Source organism: Patiria miniata, unplaced genomic scaffold (assembly GCF_015706575.1).
Source record: "Patiria miniata isolate m_02_andy unplaced genomic scaffold, ASM1570657v1 HiC_scaffold_2, whole genome shotgun sequence".
Classification (NCBI taxonomy): Eukaryota; Metazoa; Echinodermata; class Asteroidea; order Valvatida; family Asterinidae; genus Patiria; species Patiria miniata.
The window spans coordinates 12,598,377-12,615,224 of record NW_024037058.1 but is presented as its reverse complement, the minus strand read 5'-3'; the positions used below and the strand labels follow the sequence as shown (position 1 = coordinate 12,615,224).

General features: G+C 41.0%; 1 protein-coding gene across 2 annotated transcripts; it reads left to right on the top strand.

Moving 5' to 3' along the window:
• The first annotated feature begins 156 nt into the window (after positions 1 to 156).
• LOC119726536 (G2 and S phase-expressed protein 1-like) lies at positions 157 to 14,990 on the top strand. Of its 2 annotated transcripts, none has more exons than XM_038198264.1 (13): positions 157 to 263; positions 1,257 to 1,316; positions 3,816 to 4,088; positions 5,056 to 5,116; positions 6,053 to 6,710; positions 7,555 to 7,755; positions 8,250 to 8,322; positions 8,589 to 8,807; positions 10,119 to 10,242; positions 10,747 to 10,944; positions 11,879 to 12,107; positions 13,871 to 13,906; positions 14,621 to 14,990. In XM_038198264.1, exons 2-13 carry the CDS (start codon positions 1,289 to 1,291, stop codon positions 14,693 to 14,695), a joined length of 2,175 nt encoding a protein of 724 aa, XP_038054192.1. In that variant the 5' UTR covers positions 157 to 263; positions 1,257 to 1,288; the 3' UTR covers positions 14,696 to 14,990. The 2 variants fall into 2 exon arrangements, with proteins under 2 accessions (XP_038054192.1, XP_038054191.1); XM_038198263.1 differs by having other exon boundaries at positions 1,257 to 1,322.
• The last annotated feature ends 1,858 nt before the right edge of the window (positions 14,991 to 16,848 follow it).

Below are 16,848 nucleotides of genomic sequence, written 5' to 3'. Positions count from 1 at the left end.
TGATAATTACTCGATGTAACACGCAAAGAAATTAACCGATTGTTTTTTTTTCCGGAATATTTTTCATTTTCCAAAGTGTTTATGTGTTTTTGAAACCATATTAGATAATTTACACTTTCATGTTTTTAAATTGGATCCCCACCTTGAGAAGGGGGTTAACTGGTCTTCCAATCACAAACGGATACAATCATCACATGATGAATTAAAAACCCGTACCAGTTTTAAAACAGTAAACTGGTAAACGAAATAGGACAAGAATTGTGGTGAGTTCTTTCGATCTTATAAGAAACATTAGCATGATTAGGCCCCTAGTACTTTCAGGATTATTATAATTGTTTGTAATCGATTTAATATATATATTTGTTATTCGTTACTTACGGGAAAAGTGGTTATTTACGGCCGGGATATAGCTGGCCTATGTGTTTATTTAAGACTCGAGTCTAAACACGGAGGAAGGATAGGTTTATAAATTATAGATTACGTCCCGCCGGGCCTGTGCGTACAACACGTGAACACTGCACTTTGAAGCTGCATGGGGGAAAGAATGTTGCAACTTGACGCTGCTTTTTTTTTCATATATCATCCTATTGAATGAAGCCAAAGGTCAGTCATTGCAAAAATGATGAATATTAAAAAGACATGAACATGATGAATCTGGGCATGCTGGGTCACTAAGACTCTTAGTGACCCAGCATGCCCAGATTCATAAGAGTAAGAAACATTTCCAATTTTGTTAGAAAATACATGTAGGGCCTACTTAGAAATTTTCTTGACTCGATCCAACTCCATTACACAACCCCTGATCTACATGATCTAGCCTCAGGTTGCTCTCAGAGATACATGTATTGGTTTATCAGAATTTAGGGTAGGCCTATCCACTTTACCACGTTGACAGAAATTCCTAAATGTTAATTGAATTTTTTCCGACATTTATTCAAGTGCGCCACGTTACTCGTTAGGGAACACTCAACCGATTTGTGACCAATTTCCGGACACCAAACTTTTGAATTTCGGATTAAATTTCATGACGCCAAAATTGTTCATTGAGGTTAAATAGCAAGCATTAATAATGAGGTAAGAATACTGGTTCTACAATGAACCAGTATTTCACTGAATGAATTTGAAGTTTGTCAGCAATGTATACGCATCAAAGAGGGTGCTGTGCATTTCTAGCAGGCTTACATATTTCATTGTGTATTTGGCTAAATATGCCCTATCTACATGTCCCTTTTTTCTTGTCTTTATTTCATTTTCAGGTCATATTTAACAGTAACGTTACTACTTCAAAATGGAATCCTCATCAAGAACAGGCAAAGGTAATGGTGAGTTGAAGAGAGAATTGCTTCCGTACTAACCAGCTAGGTCAAAGACTGGATTTGAATTATTATTCTGCAATTTTGCAGCTACTCACTTGACAAACGGGGATCCTTCCTCCATGAGTTGCCATGGCAATGGAGGTCTCTATCAAACATGTCAAAAAGATTAATCAAATCCAGTCTTGACAATATTGGCAACGTTGTCCGGGCATTCTGAGCATAGTAAATGCGGTAGGCCTGTTGTGCGCTTTCTTGAAAATCACGCATTCTTAAGAATGTGCAACTGGATCCTTGCGCAATCTTCGCAAAAAATAACTCTTCCAGATTGAGCGCACATTCTTAAGAATGCGCGACAAGATAACGGTCTTGTCGATGCCGAGCACCTGCTGCGCTTGGCAAGTTTAGCTGCATCCTCGTTCACTGATTCTTAATAATTTATACTGTTGCAACGCAAGGCGCTGAAAAGTAGAGTGGATATGAAAAGTATACGCGCGTATTAGGGGGGGGGGGACCGGGAAAAAAATAAGAGACATAATAATAGTGTCTTGGAAAGAATTCTGATTTTTGGGATAATAAAGGCGGGGGGGGGGGGGGGGGGGGGCGTAAGAATGAAGAATGAGAATGAATACTGTGACATCCCATAGTGCTAATGCTATTTCCCATTAATAAATACCTCAGACAGTTTAGCCATTCCTATTGGTCGAGAGCCCATCACGTGGCCGGTCTTAAACGGATGATAAAGACATGGCTAGCTGGTCTTAAACACTTTTCCAGTGTCACAATAAAATGTAGACCCCTAAAAATCCAGTGCCTCTTACCGTTTCATTGGTTGAACGTTCACAATCCTCACGTAGGCATGCGCAACACTACAAGCGAGTCAGAATTTGATAGTTCTAAATTCAAAACGCAACGCGCCAGGTGCGTTCTGCGCGACATCGCTCAGAACATGCCACGCGCGCGTCAATCTCCATAAAACGGCTGTTTACATCTTACTCGCCAGCTGAACACTCCATCATTTTGCTAGAGGGATGTTTCAAAAAGCATGAAGTGAACTTGTTGAACAAATCGGTATTTTTTGAACGAATTATTTGATATTTTTTACCAAAAAGGTATTTATGAATGGGAATAAATATGTGCTCAGTCGGTATTTATCACTCTGTTTAATACCGCTTAGAGTCTGGGTGCTGATAATTACCCTCGGCCTCCGGCTCGGGTAATTATCAGCACCCAGACTCTAAGTGGTCTTAAACAGAGTGATAAAAACCTCCAGAGCACACATTTATTCCCTTATTTAAATTGCCACCAATTTATTGTTTACACCCCCACCATTATGCCGCAGAGCTGGATTCTATCTAGTCAAAAGAGCAATTTTGGCAGCTTCTGGACATCGTTTTTTTTTCGTGGCATGCATATGATACATACAGGGACTTATACTTGTCTAGCCTAAACAAAGCACTTCCCAGACTACCGTAGTTCCCATTCCTCCGTTATTACAAAACTTCCCATAGTGGGCAGAAAAAAGCAATAATAACAGGTTTAATTTGATTCAAATTATCGTAGTTATACGAGTACAGAAGCATAGAACATTTTCTTTCCTCTTTATATGAATTGTTTCCCTTTTAACCGCTATACATTTCATTTAACATAATTATGTCGTGCAATGTTTGTTAAGATTGCGCAAAATTCATAAATTGTGCACGTGATATTCCCGCGCAATCTTAAGAATGAGCGCTCATTCTTCAGAACGCGTGCTCATTCTTAAGAATGCGCGCTCATTCTTAAGAATGCGCGCGCATTCTTAAGATTGCGTGATTTTCAAGAATGGGCACAACAGGCCTACAAATGTACCTCATATGGGTGCATTAGCTTGAGTACAACATGCGTGAGCTATGCTCGGAATTTCCTGGGTAGCGCTGCCAATGTTGCCAAGGCTGGATTTGATTCATCTTGTTGATAGCGAACTCGTTTTTTTATGGAGTGGCTGTTTAAACTTTAAGGGAAGTAAAGTACAAGTCAAACCTTGGACCAACATTATAACTAACATGAAACTTTGGTGGTGAAATAGTCATCTTTACCTTAAATTTGAGAATTTTTTTTTCATAATTGCTCGTAATTGTCTTAGAATTATATTAGAATAAAGAAAACATATCAGTGCCTGAAAATGCTAAACTCTGGAGACCCTTTAGAGACACCCCTCCCCCTTCCCTCATTGCGTCTACATTTGAATGTTGCAAGAACATGTCACATAATACCATGCATGATGTACACCATGTACAAAGAACTAGAGCGTGTCGGAAAAAAAAAATCAAAATTTACGAAGTACATTTAAATCATGTAAATTGCTTCTTTCTTTTTTTTTTGCAAGTGAAAATCGAATGTACACGTTTGTAAACATTGTTACGCTTTTAAAAATTAAGATTTAATCATGTAATTTTTCTCAGTCTCTGTGCATGTCAGCATGTGTACAATGTAATAACATGACCTTTGTCTCAAATGCAGAGCCTGAGGTGGGCATATTGCTTGATTTTGGGTTACCCTATAACTCCGCAGTCCAAGTCAATGTCAACAGTGAGGATGCCCCTGAAGAGGCTACTAAAGTGGCCTTTGAGGAATTGCTTCATGTTCCAGCTGATAAACTGGACGGTAAACTGGCCACTAACCGGGGAGATACAGAACGTGAAGATCAACAGAACAGTGCAAACAATGATACAGCCAGGTGTAGTCAGGACACCGGGACTACTGAAGAATCCCCACTTTGGGCAGATGTAGCAGGTAGGGAACCAGACATTTTTGTTAAAATATGGCACAGGCAGTTATTCTGACAACCCCGAGGCAAGTTCCAATGGGGATCATTTGTTGACTACATAACTTTTTTGATTTGTTGAGTACTGCATTTTACTGCACACGGCTAATTCAAACACAAGTTTCTGCGCTTTACTTGTGGGTTAATTTGCACGATTGGGGTGCACTGAAAAGGCATCTTGCCCAATGACACACACATTGCATCTCCACGGAGTGGACTCGAACCTGCAGCCAACAGAATGAAACATACTCATACCCACAAGATCTTCATGAGTTCAATAGGGCTGTGCATCGGAACCGGGTACCCGAGTACCCGACCGTTAATGTTAGGAACCGGTTCCAGACTATGGGATCGGGTACCCATAACCAACTTGACAAATTACTAAGTTATTTCTCAGACAATGAAAAAGAAAGGTTTTGAAGTCATTTGTGGGGAATTTTCAAAATGAAAACCAGGCCATATGGGAAAACAAAACATATTTCACATTGATGACAATCGCAAAAGCTGCAGTTTACACCGTGAAGCTATATGATTTAGCTCACTGTACACACTTGTATCTTGCTGTATTGCTGCGCTGATGCGGTAGTATTATCGTGCGGACTCAACAGCAACTTCGGAGGTTTGAATTTTGGCATGTTTGGTGTTGGGTTTCTTGAACGGGTACCCGGATACCCATGTTTTTGTTGTTGGTTTTTTCAGTCCTGTACCCGGTTCTTGTACTACCCATCAATGCACACCCTAGAGTTCAATGCACCTGACCACTATAGGCCACAGCACTCTTCATTTGACAGCTCCAAATTGATTGACTGTGCTAGTACATGTACCGGTATGTACATGTACCGGGGGTACATGTTTTTGTGTTTTCAGATAGACAATTAGTCCCATTGATCTCACTTGTATATGTATTTCTCATATTTTTACATAATGCACACGCAGATGAGCACCTGATTGAGAGTGAGCAGTTTGATTTTGACCTGCCAGTGTCACCAGTAGAGAGGTAAGAATCTCACACTTTGTGAAAATCACTGTGGTTTCGGCAGGAGGCTCCACAGAGCAGGAGGGTTAAACATGTTTTCATGTACATGTACGTGTAGTTGTGGATATTTTCCTTGGACTCGCATAAGCTCTCTCATTGATCCAGTTCATTTTGTACACTTACACAAAACTCGCGTCCATTTCTGACCAAACATGTATGCATACAATTGCCAAGATTTGAATTAAATAAAAGAAAAGTTAAGAGTTTGAAACAGTTAGAATGTACATGTTGGAGCAACAGTTACCTGAAACCAGTCCATTCATGTTATTTGGGTCTATATGTGTTGCTAATACTTTTGGGTTTTGTGCATTGAAGCTTGTACATGTACATGTACTTTTGTACTGTGTCACTCTGAAAGTTTACCTCATATTTTATTCTTTACATTGGTTTGACTTGTGGAAGTGCATGTACCGTGTATTAACTGTCAAATCATTTAGTAGTTTTCAAACATGCAACTTCTGGATCAGCTAATTTACTCATTTGTGATACCATCAAGTCACATGAGTCGTTTGTCGGGCATTTTCATTATCACTTCATCACATCTCTAGGTGTTCCCGCTTCATAATTTTTTAACTTAAGATGGTATCACCATGTGGTTTTCACAGCAGTAATGCTGAGATTGTGCTCTTTTCAAATCTTTAATAAAACAAATTTTGACCAGGGTCGACAAACGACTCATTTAGCTTGTTCGCATCACATTTATAACTTCACACTTAAGCCATCAAAAGTTAAAACCACTCAAAGGCTTGGAAAGCTTGGAATCATCCTCTTTTATTTGTTACTTCTTAGTTGCATGCCTGAGTCTTTAATATCAAAAGCATCCATGTGTATCATTTCCTGGCTTCACATTTGAAAGTACAGTACATTCATATTTTGTTGGGCTTAATTCTCTGACAGTGCAAAGGTTGAAGTTGATGATGACGATGAAGTGTTTTTCGGCCCGATCGGTTTGACTGAGGCCTGCATCGCCAAGAAAACACAGCTGAAAAGCCAATCCCCAACCGAGTGCAAACCCCTCAGCCCTCTCAACGTTGAGCAATACGTGGAACTCTTCCTGGAGGCCAACAAAGTGGCCATGGAGCTCACAAGCCGAAAGGAAAGCGACGAGTCGCAAGGGTCTGACAGTCAGGAAAGTAAAGACAAAGAGACTGGTGGGGTTGATGACAAATCGGAACAGTCCTCTGAAACAAAACCCTCCATTGAAGTATCAGATTGTCAGACTGGGGAGAGGGATGGCCTAGCCAACCTGCCTGGGAAAGCAGAAGTTAGGACCTTCAAGAGGCTCGTTCGTAAGGAAATGCGCAGCCCGCGTCGCGGGACCTACACGATATCGGTCAGCCCGGCCAATACGCCCCCGCCGCCGCACTTACCATCCGCCGACGATTGTGTGTCCAAACTGACTAGGGATAAGCCTGAGACGTTGAATTTCAGTGCTGTTGGAAGTCGCAAGCAGCCGTCGCTGAAGGCTCCGCAGTCCAAGTTACCCGTGAAAGGAACCAGGAGATCCAAGCTGCCCACGAAGGGTGGACTGCAGAAAATGATACCATCTCCTAATGTAAGTCCATGGATAAATGCAAAGCATGTCTTGTACAATGGAGAATAGAGATTGTTAAATTATCCTTGCGAGAATCGTTAGAAAACACACCATGGTTTTGGAGGATTTACAGGAGTTAAGAAGGTACATACATGGTAGGGTCCAGTTACTATCTCTTTCATACATGTACACTGTACGTATACATACAACACTTGATATTGATTTTAAAGTTTGCAAACAGTGTTCCTATACATGTAGTTCCTGCCCATTAGTTGATTTGGGAGGAGCCAGGAATGTTCCAACAAAAATCTATATACGTGTAGCTTGCTCTTTAGGGCCCTGCCATTTTCCACTGATTAGAAAAGCATTTTCTTTGAGAAAGAATTTTGAACTACCCAGGACCAACTCTCCGCAGTCATATGTGTACAATGTATTTCAAGGGATCAAAGTCGAAGATGAGGGAAATGGGTTATGCACGTATGTACATGTATACATGTGCAATGCTAAAGATTCAATTCTCCATGTCAAAAACTCCTTTTTAACCCAAGTTTGACGCAAACGTACATTGTACATGTACTGATGAGTGTGACTTGAATACATCCAACAATTTGGGTTCTAAAAGTTAAAATGGCATCATAAATATGTGTATGTTCATTAAATGGAGGGCATCTCTCATCTTCATGAAAAAATCGTTGAAGTTAAGTGCATCACATTGTCCATCTTAAAGTCTCAACTTGTGATTGACTTTTTGAGACTACAACACTTGTAGAAACAGTCAAACCAGCCCCCTCAGCAAGTACATTTACATTAGCAGAAATTCATTTCACAATTGGAATTTTTTCTTCTGCATATGTACACACTGTAGCCATCAAGTGGCATGAGCACCGACAAACTGCTCCGGAAAAAGTTGAGCAGTCCCCCGAAACGCAAACGGCTCAACAGCTGCGAGTCGGAGGATCTGGGCTCGGAAGCCAGCAGTGTTGCATCAGAGACGTCGGAGACTGCAGGCTTGTCGATGGGAGTACCCAAGGGAAAGCGCCCTCAACCAGGGAGCTTTCTCCCCAAGGTCAGTTGCGATTGGTAAATTTACTCTCACAAAGCTTTGGATGTGTGGATAATAATGTAATGCTTATTATAGCACTTTATACCAAAGGTCTCAACGCGCTTTACAATTATTACCCCTGTTCATCAGGAATGAAACTATTTTTCTGCAGCTGCTCGAGATCAGCGCATTATGGTCTCTACCTTCACAGGTACCAATTTGTACTCCTGGGTGGAGAGAGGCAATTGTAGTAAAGTGTCTTGCCCAAGGACACAAGCACCCATGTTCCCCGCCAGGGTTCGAACCCACGCACCTTGGCACATGAATCGAACACCGTAACCATTGGACCACAGCGCTCCGCAAGATAAAAATTTAACCCCAAACATGAACAAAATCTGATTTACTGTGGCTTCAAAGGATTTGGGTTTGGTTATTTTTTATTCGAGAATTAAGAGCAGGGACCAAAAAATCTGAATCTTACATGTACATGAACTTATTGTATCTTATTTAATCAACAGTGGACCAGTGGACTACGGCCGCCAGCAAAAGCTGCAACCCCATCTGCTGAATCACACCAGCAAAAATCAACAGGTTGGGACAGTCAACATTCACTAAATTCCCCTGCTATGCTTTATCACTTTGCACAGGCTAGTTTATACCGATACCAACAGTCAGATCACATCAAATAGTCAAACACAGTTTCGAGTAATAAAAAAGACTAAATTTGACAGCCCTATAGTTCAATTCATTCTGCACTATAACAAGAATTTTGTTTCAACCAAATTTATATAATGATGGTCAGCTGTAAATCAGGTATTACAAATATTTCACTTTGACCATGACTTACTTCTGCACAGCGGCATGCATCAAGGCACCAACGGCCAAGCCCAGCCTGCTGCAGCAAGGCACGCTGCAGCGACGGATGGTGCAGGCCAGCCGACCGCTCAAACTTGTCAAGCCCGGTCAACGAGGGTCCTTGCAGTTGTCCAGCAAGCCGCAGCCGGTCAAGGCAGTGGTCGGAGTGGCAAAAGTGCCGAGTGCCAAAGAAGCCACAAAAGCTACACCTAAGAAAGCAGGTAAATGGTACTGGGTGCAATGCTCAATCCCTTGTTATTGAGGAATGCTAGACTGCTTGAAATTTTGTTACAAATGCGTTTACTATTATTATAAGTTCCAGCACACATAAAAAGTCCTCCAATTTTTATGTTTTTAATAGCGTTACACACGTAGCAAATCTATGGAAAAACTGCATATTAGTCTTTACATGTTGGGAATGAATCACTCAGTACAAAGAAATTGTAAGTTGGTTTATGTAATGTAGTGAGCTTGTCACTAGCCCATGGATAATAGTTGTTGTTTTGATGCTTGGTTGGTTTATTGTGTCTCAGTTCATCACCCGAGGTTCTGTGTGTTCTAGGGTGTAATCTTACCTAAGTTGGGGCCTTATACATTATTCATTTAGTCAGTTGAGGTTCATGCATTCCAATGTGGATGAGGTAATGTCTGGGTCTGGGTGTGTGGTTTTAGTTCATGTGGTGCAATACATAGCTATCATGTAAGGATACTACAGTTTAGAATGTTTCAGAGAAGTGAGAGGTTGATTCAGCATGACCTTTTAAAAAGAAATAAGGGAATAAATAAATGTATGTGCCTAGCTGGTTTTAAACAAGTCCGCTGGTTTTTGCTTTGGGCCTTTACGCTTCGGATCGGGCCATTATCGCGACCATGTCCCAAGCTGGACTTGTTTAATACTGGTTAAGCACATATTTAAAACACAGTCAAAACAAGTCAAAAATTATAAATTTCCAACGATTTTGTTCAACAGTTTTACTTCATGTTTTTTCAAACACCCCTGTGGCTGTGTTATGGTATGTGCCGTAAGTCGCAAGTCGCAAACATCTCCTTGTATGGAGATTGGTGCGCTCATGGTGCGTACTGTTGGATGTGGTGCAGAACGCAGCTGTGCCGGTGTAGTGTGAATGTAGGACTCTCGAAATACAGAGTCCTCGGTAGTGTTGCGCCTGTCTAAGTGTAAATTGTGAACATTCAACCAAAAGGGACCAGATTTCATAGGGGTCTAAATTTCATGCGACACGGACAAGTGTTTAAAACCAGCCAGCCGGTGTTTTATCAACCGTTTAAAACCACCAACGCTCTCGACCAATAGGAATGGGCACACTGTCTTAGGTATTTATTAATATCGGTTATTATACGTGGACAGGTATATGTATCTGTTAAATCACCACCATACCATACCTGACCAAGTTTTGCAACAGTTTCTCCACAATAAATATGAAATTTAAAGCGAAACTTTAAATCTTTCCAAAAATCTGCTATTTGAACCTCGATCACTATCTAGCTGTTTCTTTTAATTTGGTTACTTGCAGCAAGCGTCAGGCAGACACCCAGCCGTTTGCCTAGTACACCAAGTACTCCTGTCCACCAGGACAAGAAGGCTGTCCCCAAACGTCTCCTGAGCAGTGATCAATCTGCCACTAAGCCTGTGGGAAGGTAAAGCGTCCTTATTATTCTTCTTCTTTCGTGTGGTCTGATTGGGACTGCCCAGGTTGTGACGTTAGCAAATCGAAGCCAGGTTCTTCAATCTTGCTTCCTCATTGAGCTCATTTAGGGAGTCCCAGCCGCCTTTAAGTCGGTGGATGGTACACATGGTCAACAAGGTTATCTGCTGTCTGAGGTGCACCGCACTCGCATGTCGCGGTGCTGGAGAGAATTCCAGGCATGCATGGAGGCGTTAAAGCAGCAGTTTTGAGTCTTTTGAGGTGGCACCACTCCTTTTTTGGGAGGTCAAATCCTGTTGGTTTGGTGGAGACCTGCAGGAAGGTATTCAGTTGGCCTTCAGAATGCCTTCGCTGAGGGGCAACTAAAGTCCAGCTGTTCTGTTAAAATAGGATTCACGGCATGTGTCCGAGAACTTGTGAGAAACAATTCATGCTTGAAAAAAATGTACACATACACTGTACTAATTATCCAACCACTGTTTGCTCTTCTTTCCAGGTCACTCAGCACATCGACCATCCCCACGCCTCGGTCTAAACTGATGCCCCCTTCTACGCCATCCCGCTCAGACTCCAAGGTGGTTCCAGCCAGTGCTGGATCAGCACGGCGCCGGTCTGGCATCCCGACACCCTCCAGACGATCCATTGCATCTACCTCGAGGCTCGGTTCCACCAGTAGTACCATTTCTAATCCAAGGTACGTAGCTGCTGAATCTTTCTCCCTTGGATTTCTTCAGAAGAGTGTTTACCCATTAGTAGTGGTGTATGAGGGGCAATCTTACGATTGATAAAAATATGTATTTGAGGCCACTTTCTAAGAAAGTTGACCATTTTGCGTCCGTGCTCATTGACCATTTCAATCCAGTTCAACGTTCTAAACAGTTTGTACCTTTAGTCAGCCAATTGCCACTAGGTCATTTCACACTTCATGTGAATGGGACCAGATATGTCAATTTGACGGCAGCAACTAGTTGTTGCATAAGTTGCCCTGGTATGAAATGCGTTCAACTGAGAATTAGCAGCCCAAGCCACATATTTCTCCACGTTCTCATATAATTTCTAGTGGTGCCAATTCATACATGAACCTGCATACATGTGTACATACACATGGTTCGTTGTGGGGCACCAAACGCAGGGCTGCCAACTTTGAGTAAGAGCCGAGAGTGAGAATTTTGGCGATGGAGCTTGATCAGAATTAATCATTAATGCGAAGCGCAAAGCCCTAACGGCGTGGGTTCAGGGGCCACTTCAGGGCCCCGAAAATGTTTGCATTCTAGACGCTCTGTGGTGCGATCTGAGGCAATTTCTGACCACTTTAACCAATTTCTTTTTAGCAAAAGATAATCATTTAAACATCATTTGAGAAGTCCTGTGAGAGCGTCAGAACAACCTGAAATGCTTGAGTCCCGCGCATTGAAAGAGTTGGCAGCCCTGCAAGCGCACAGAATAACAATAGGGACAATAGATCCCACAGGTCAGTCTTTAGAAATCGGCCTTACACTAGGAAAACGGCATGGAGTTTTAGATTTTAATAGAAACAGAGAACAAAAGAAGGGAAACAATGGTCTTTCCCATTAGGATGGGTGTGCATGCCTAAAACAATTTTGTTGTGTCACTGTTCATATCCTCAGTCCAATGAGATTCCGAGGCCAAAGGACATCCACCACTACCTCCAGTCCCTCGGGCTCACCATTCCCTCACAAGCCTGCTCCACCGACGGCCAAAGAGGGCGCTATCAAGCTGGACCTAGACTCTTCTCCAGCCCGCCCCAAAGAGGTCACTCCACGCAACGGGAGGCCCGCGCTGGAGACCAAGACTAACTTGGTGGGAGAGAGGAAGAGCTCCCCAGTTGTTGGCTTGGTGAGTTCTAAATTGAAACATTACTCCAACTATGCATTGTAAACATTCAAACGTTTATGATTAGGCCAAAAAATGAGTCTTCGGTTTCTGGTACGGAGCTTGCCCCAAAAGTGGTGCGGTGATGCAGGATTTTTGTTTGTTTTGCACCCACTTATATGGTCTCGACCGACACAAACATTTCAAGACAAAAATCAGAGTAAAGAGTAACGTCAGACCATATACAGCGTCAGACCATATACAGCGACATCGTGCATGTGCTGCCAGGCTGGCATTAGTCCGCTCCCTTTAATTGCGCTAATTAAAAAGCCTTTACATGTTCCAGATACACGACCATCGCTCCCTCAGTCTGGCTTACAGATGCACAATTACAGAATTGCAACACCATCTGCCAATGATGCCTGACTAAATTTAGTGCAAAATATATGGGAGCCCAGAGAGGCCACATAAAGCTGATACCCGATCGTAACCCCATCTAAAAACACGTTAAAATTGTGCAACAGCAGGATACCAATCAAACCTGTGAGTTTGGCGGTTTTGAGACATCATCTTACATTGAATTTTTTTTATATTTTGCCCTGCATGGCTATGGCGACGCGTGCGTAATCCAGAAACCGGAGACTTGGTTTTTTTTGCCTTAAGAATGATTCTAGCCCTCAGAATAGAAAGTGCTGCAGTACAATTCATGATCCTCTAATTGTGCAGTGAACATTTCATTCTCCCATATTCTCCCATAGGAATAATGTGATGGAGCAGTCAGCAATGTGAAACGTTTATTCATAAAATACCTGAGACGGTTTACCCATTCCTATTGGTCGAGAGCACGTCACGTGATTGGTTTAAACCGCCAGTAAAACACCGCTGCGTTCTGCGCCACATCGCTCAGTATGCGCAGCGCGCGTTCCAATCTCTATATACTTGTAAGCAGATTTTTAGCACTACTGTATGCACGCAAGGCACATACCATAGACATATGGCCAGTTTCACAAATATGAAGTAAAATTGTTGAACAAAATCGTTTGACTTTTAATTGTTTTGACTTTTAAAAGGTATTTATGAATAGGAATACTGAAATATGTGCTTGGCCGGTTTTAAGGTAGGTTTAAAACCGCTAGGGGACTGGTCGCAGATAATGTGCCTCGTCTTCGGCTTGGGTCACTATCTGTGACCAGGCCTGTAGTCCGTTTTAATGTACAAGTTCTTTAACGGTCAGCACATAACCCTTAGTAAAAACTTCAACACCTTACATCTTTGGAGAATAAATCAACAGTAGCACCACGGATTCACGTATCGTGGATAGTTGCCTTTACCATGTACATGTACAGTGACGTATCATGTGCACAAAGTCCATAGACAATCCTTCACTTCATGGTGCACCCAACAAAATTATGCCCTTTCATTTTAAATCATGAATAAAATACAAATACGAAAGCAGAAATATGTTGTCCTGATTCAGGAGCCATGTTTTTAACTGGCTAGTTTAAAACACTTCTCAGCAGTATTTAAACGGTGGTCCAAAACTCTCCTGATGGGCTCTCGACCTATAGGAATAGGTATAACTGTCCTAAGTATTTAATAACAACAATAATAATAATAATGGGAATTTTGTATAGCGCTTTTAACTAAAATCAAAGCCTTTTCTATTATTATTATCACCCCTGATCATTGGGCTCATATTCCAATTCCAACTCTCTGGGGAGTATACAGCTCGATGCAGCCATTTTGTGAATAGATGATTATATTTGTGTATATTTTTTTCCTTTCAGCTCATTGATATCAAGACCGAAACATCTGAAGAAAAGGTGAATCATAAAATGTAACTTTTGTATTACTAATGATCCAAATGTAGAAGTAAGTGGCCTTTTGATTGTAAAAATATGTAGTTTTCATAAACCGCAAAAAAGCAAGTCCACACTCATTGGAGGGGTCATCATTTTGAATCTGATCGTCTTATGATGACGTCATTTATGTAGACCTTTGGGGAATTTTGTTAGCTACATTTTGATACCCCGTTTGCTACCAAACATTGTAAATCGTCCACGATTGACAACAGTTTATGAAAAATGATGCAGTTTGAAAAGTTGCAAATTTAAAGAGAAATTGCTAAGCGCTAACACACACGCACGTAATTGGCCCCTATCAACTGCACAGTGCCCGAACAAAGCGCGGGTAATTCAATTTCGCGTGCTTCCATGCACACAAGCACATGTGCGATCGGTATTCCCTACCGTTCCTTTCAGCAGTGTAACATTGTCACATAGCAACTTTTGACTGCATGATTTTTCATAAACTGTTGTCGATGTTGGACAATTTACAGTCTTTGGTAGCAAACGGGGTATCAAAATGTAGCTAACAACATTCCCAAAAGGTCTATATAAATGACCTTATCATAAGACGATCAGACTCAAAATTATGACCCCTCCAATGAGTGTGGACTTTTTTGGGCGGTTTTAGGTTTCTTTTTTGCTATAGTCTCACTATCTTTTTCTTTTACTCCGCTTTTTAAAATACTCCAGCTTCCAAAGGCTGCTGTGTGTCAGGGAAGCACCGGTACACGTACCAACAAGGAGAATCTAATTGACCTACTATAAGAAGTCATGCACGTCGGACATTGAACGTACAATGCTATCATGTAAATCTAATAATAACTAGTTTAATAGAGAGGCAGCGAGATGAGTTAATCAATAGTTTCTATTCCTGTGTGGACAGGCTTGTACAAAATGTAAATGGTGCAAATATGTAATTAAAAACAAATACATGTACATGTAGACAGATCGATCTTGTAGTTTTTAAGAGTGAAGAGAAAATTACCATTTTTGTAATGTCGTATCATTGATATCTTTACCAGGATAAGTTTAATGACACTCTGATAAAAAATCACGAAAACAGCAAAACAATAATATAACCAGATTTAGGCCACTTGTCACTGTAGTATCTAAACCGCTTGAGCACTCTATAGTATTTGTGCCTGAACAAAGCCTTTATGAGACATGTACCAGAGTCCTAATTTCTGTACGGAGGTAGACCCGTATTTTATTAAGTTTTGAATTTTTTTTATAACATTTAAACGGATTTTGATGAAACTTGGTTGCCGTGACCCTTGTTTTGGTAGACACAATTCTTCATCGGATTACTGAGGTCAAAGGTTATTTAGGGGTCATTAGAGGTCAGTGGTCAAATATGCTTCAAATGTTTTATAATTTCATGGATTTTAATGTAACTTGGATGGAGTGATCCTTGGGTGGGGGTTCATGTCAACTCCATCAAATTGGAAGTCAAAGGTCATGTAGGGGTCATTGATGAGGTCGTTCACTGAAAAATTGGCTGGGTTAATTTTACCCAAGAAAGGGTGAAAACTGCAACTACCCAAACTTGGGTTGTTCTATAACCAATTGTTTGGGCTAGAATTTATGTTAAATTCAACCAAAAGTTGTAGTCATTCAAGACCAAATCAAATTTGGTCTAGAATGACCACAAGTTTTGGTGGAATTTAGCAGAAAATTCTAACCCAAACAATTGGTTATATAGAACAACCCAAGTTTGGGTAGTTGCAGTTTTCACCCTTTCTTGGGTAAAATTAAACCAGGCAGTTTTTCAGTGTTGATTAAAAATGCAAACAATTTGACTTTTTATGAACACAAAACTAATGGGGAAGAAGGCGACACATGCGGTATCACTTGTATGGATCATCAGTGAATAAAGACAAAGCAGTACAGTTGCTAATCATTTCCAATCTTCTAAGGATGGACAGAGTACATTGTGCCAAACGTTTAAAGCAATTCTCACGATAGGCCTGTCCATTTTCGAACAATCTAGTATTCGATTGCTTGAAATGGCATTTGACCGAATATTCGGATGTTCGAAACTGCCAGCTGCAACTTTGTGCCACGCTGTTCAAAAGTCACACGCACAGCGCACAAGTTAAAATTTGAGTGCGGCGATCAATATGAGCTGTTACTTGGGAGTGTTTTGCGGTAAGTATTTTAACCTGCTAATGGGACTAATGAACCGAAATGAATAATGAAACGTCAACAAAAAGTTACCGTCTACAAAAAATGCAACTGCAACTTTACAACAAAACAACATCACAGTTGTGTGTGTATGTGCAAACAAATTTTGTCTTCTAATATTCCGACCGGTAAAAAGCTATTCGAATATTCACTTGATGATCAATTTTTGGTATATTCAGGACAGCCCTATCTCAAGATTGGTTATTTGCAGATTTGCACTTGGTCATGGATGCGCTGAATTCTACAAACTTACCACTTTATTTGACCTTTCCATAAATCGTCAAACCACATTTAATTTTCAATTTATGTGAGTCACCAATTATGGTTGCCAGCATTGTTATGAAACAAATATCTTGTCATTTTTGTTCTGCCTACAAGATGTACGATCCTTGCTTTACAAGAAATATCAGTTTCTGTTTTCTCCTAACGAATGTTGAGTGTATTATTTTAACAAAAATCCTAGGTTTTGGGCATGTGCAGCCCTAAAAAAACAGACTTAACATTTTGCGACTATTGCACAGGGATGTTAATATGTATAATTTCAAAGAACTGTTTAAACTTTAACAGTTGCCTCAACAACAGTGATGCACTTTTTTGCCTCTGATAAAGCAACTCTAATGTGTATTCAGTATGGTTGCATTTTTTTCATGAATTTCTATTGAACAGTTTTTTTTTTTTTTGCAAAGCTGGGCTTCCTCCTCCTCCCCCCCCCCCCGGATTCGTGCCTGACTGCA

Coding starts and splice junctions, on each gene's coding strand:
- LOC119726536 (XM_038198263.1), top strand. CDS start 1,289: ATGGAATCCTCATCAAGAACAGGCAAAGGTAATG. Junction 6,711..7,554: donor AAATGATACCATCTCCTAAT/GTAAGTCCATGG, acceptor TACACACTGTAG/CCATCAAGTGGCATGAGCAC. Junction 8,323..8,588: donor ACACCAGCAAAAATCAACAG/GTTGGGACAGTC, acceptor ACTTCTGCACAG/CGGCATGCATCAAGGCACCA.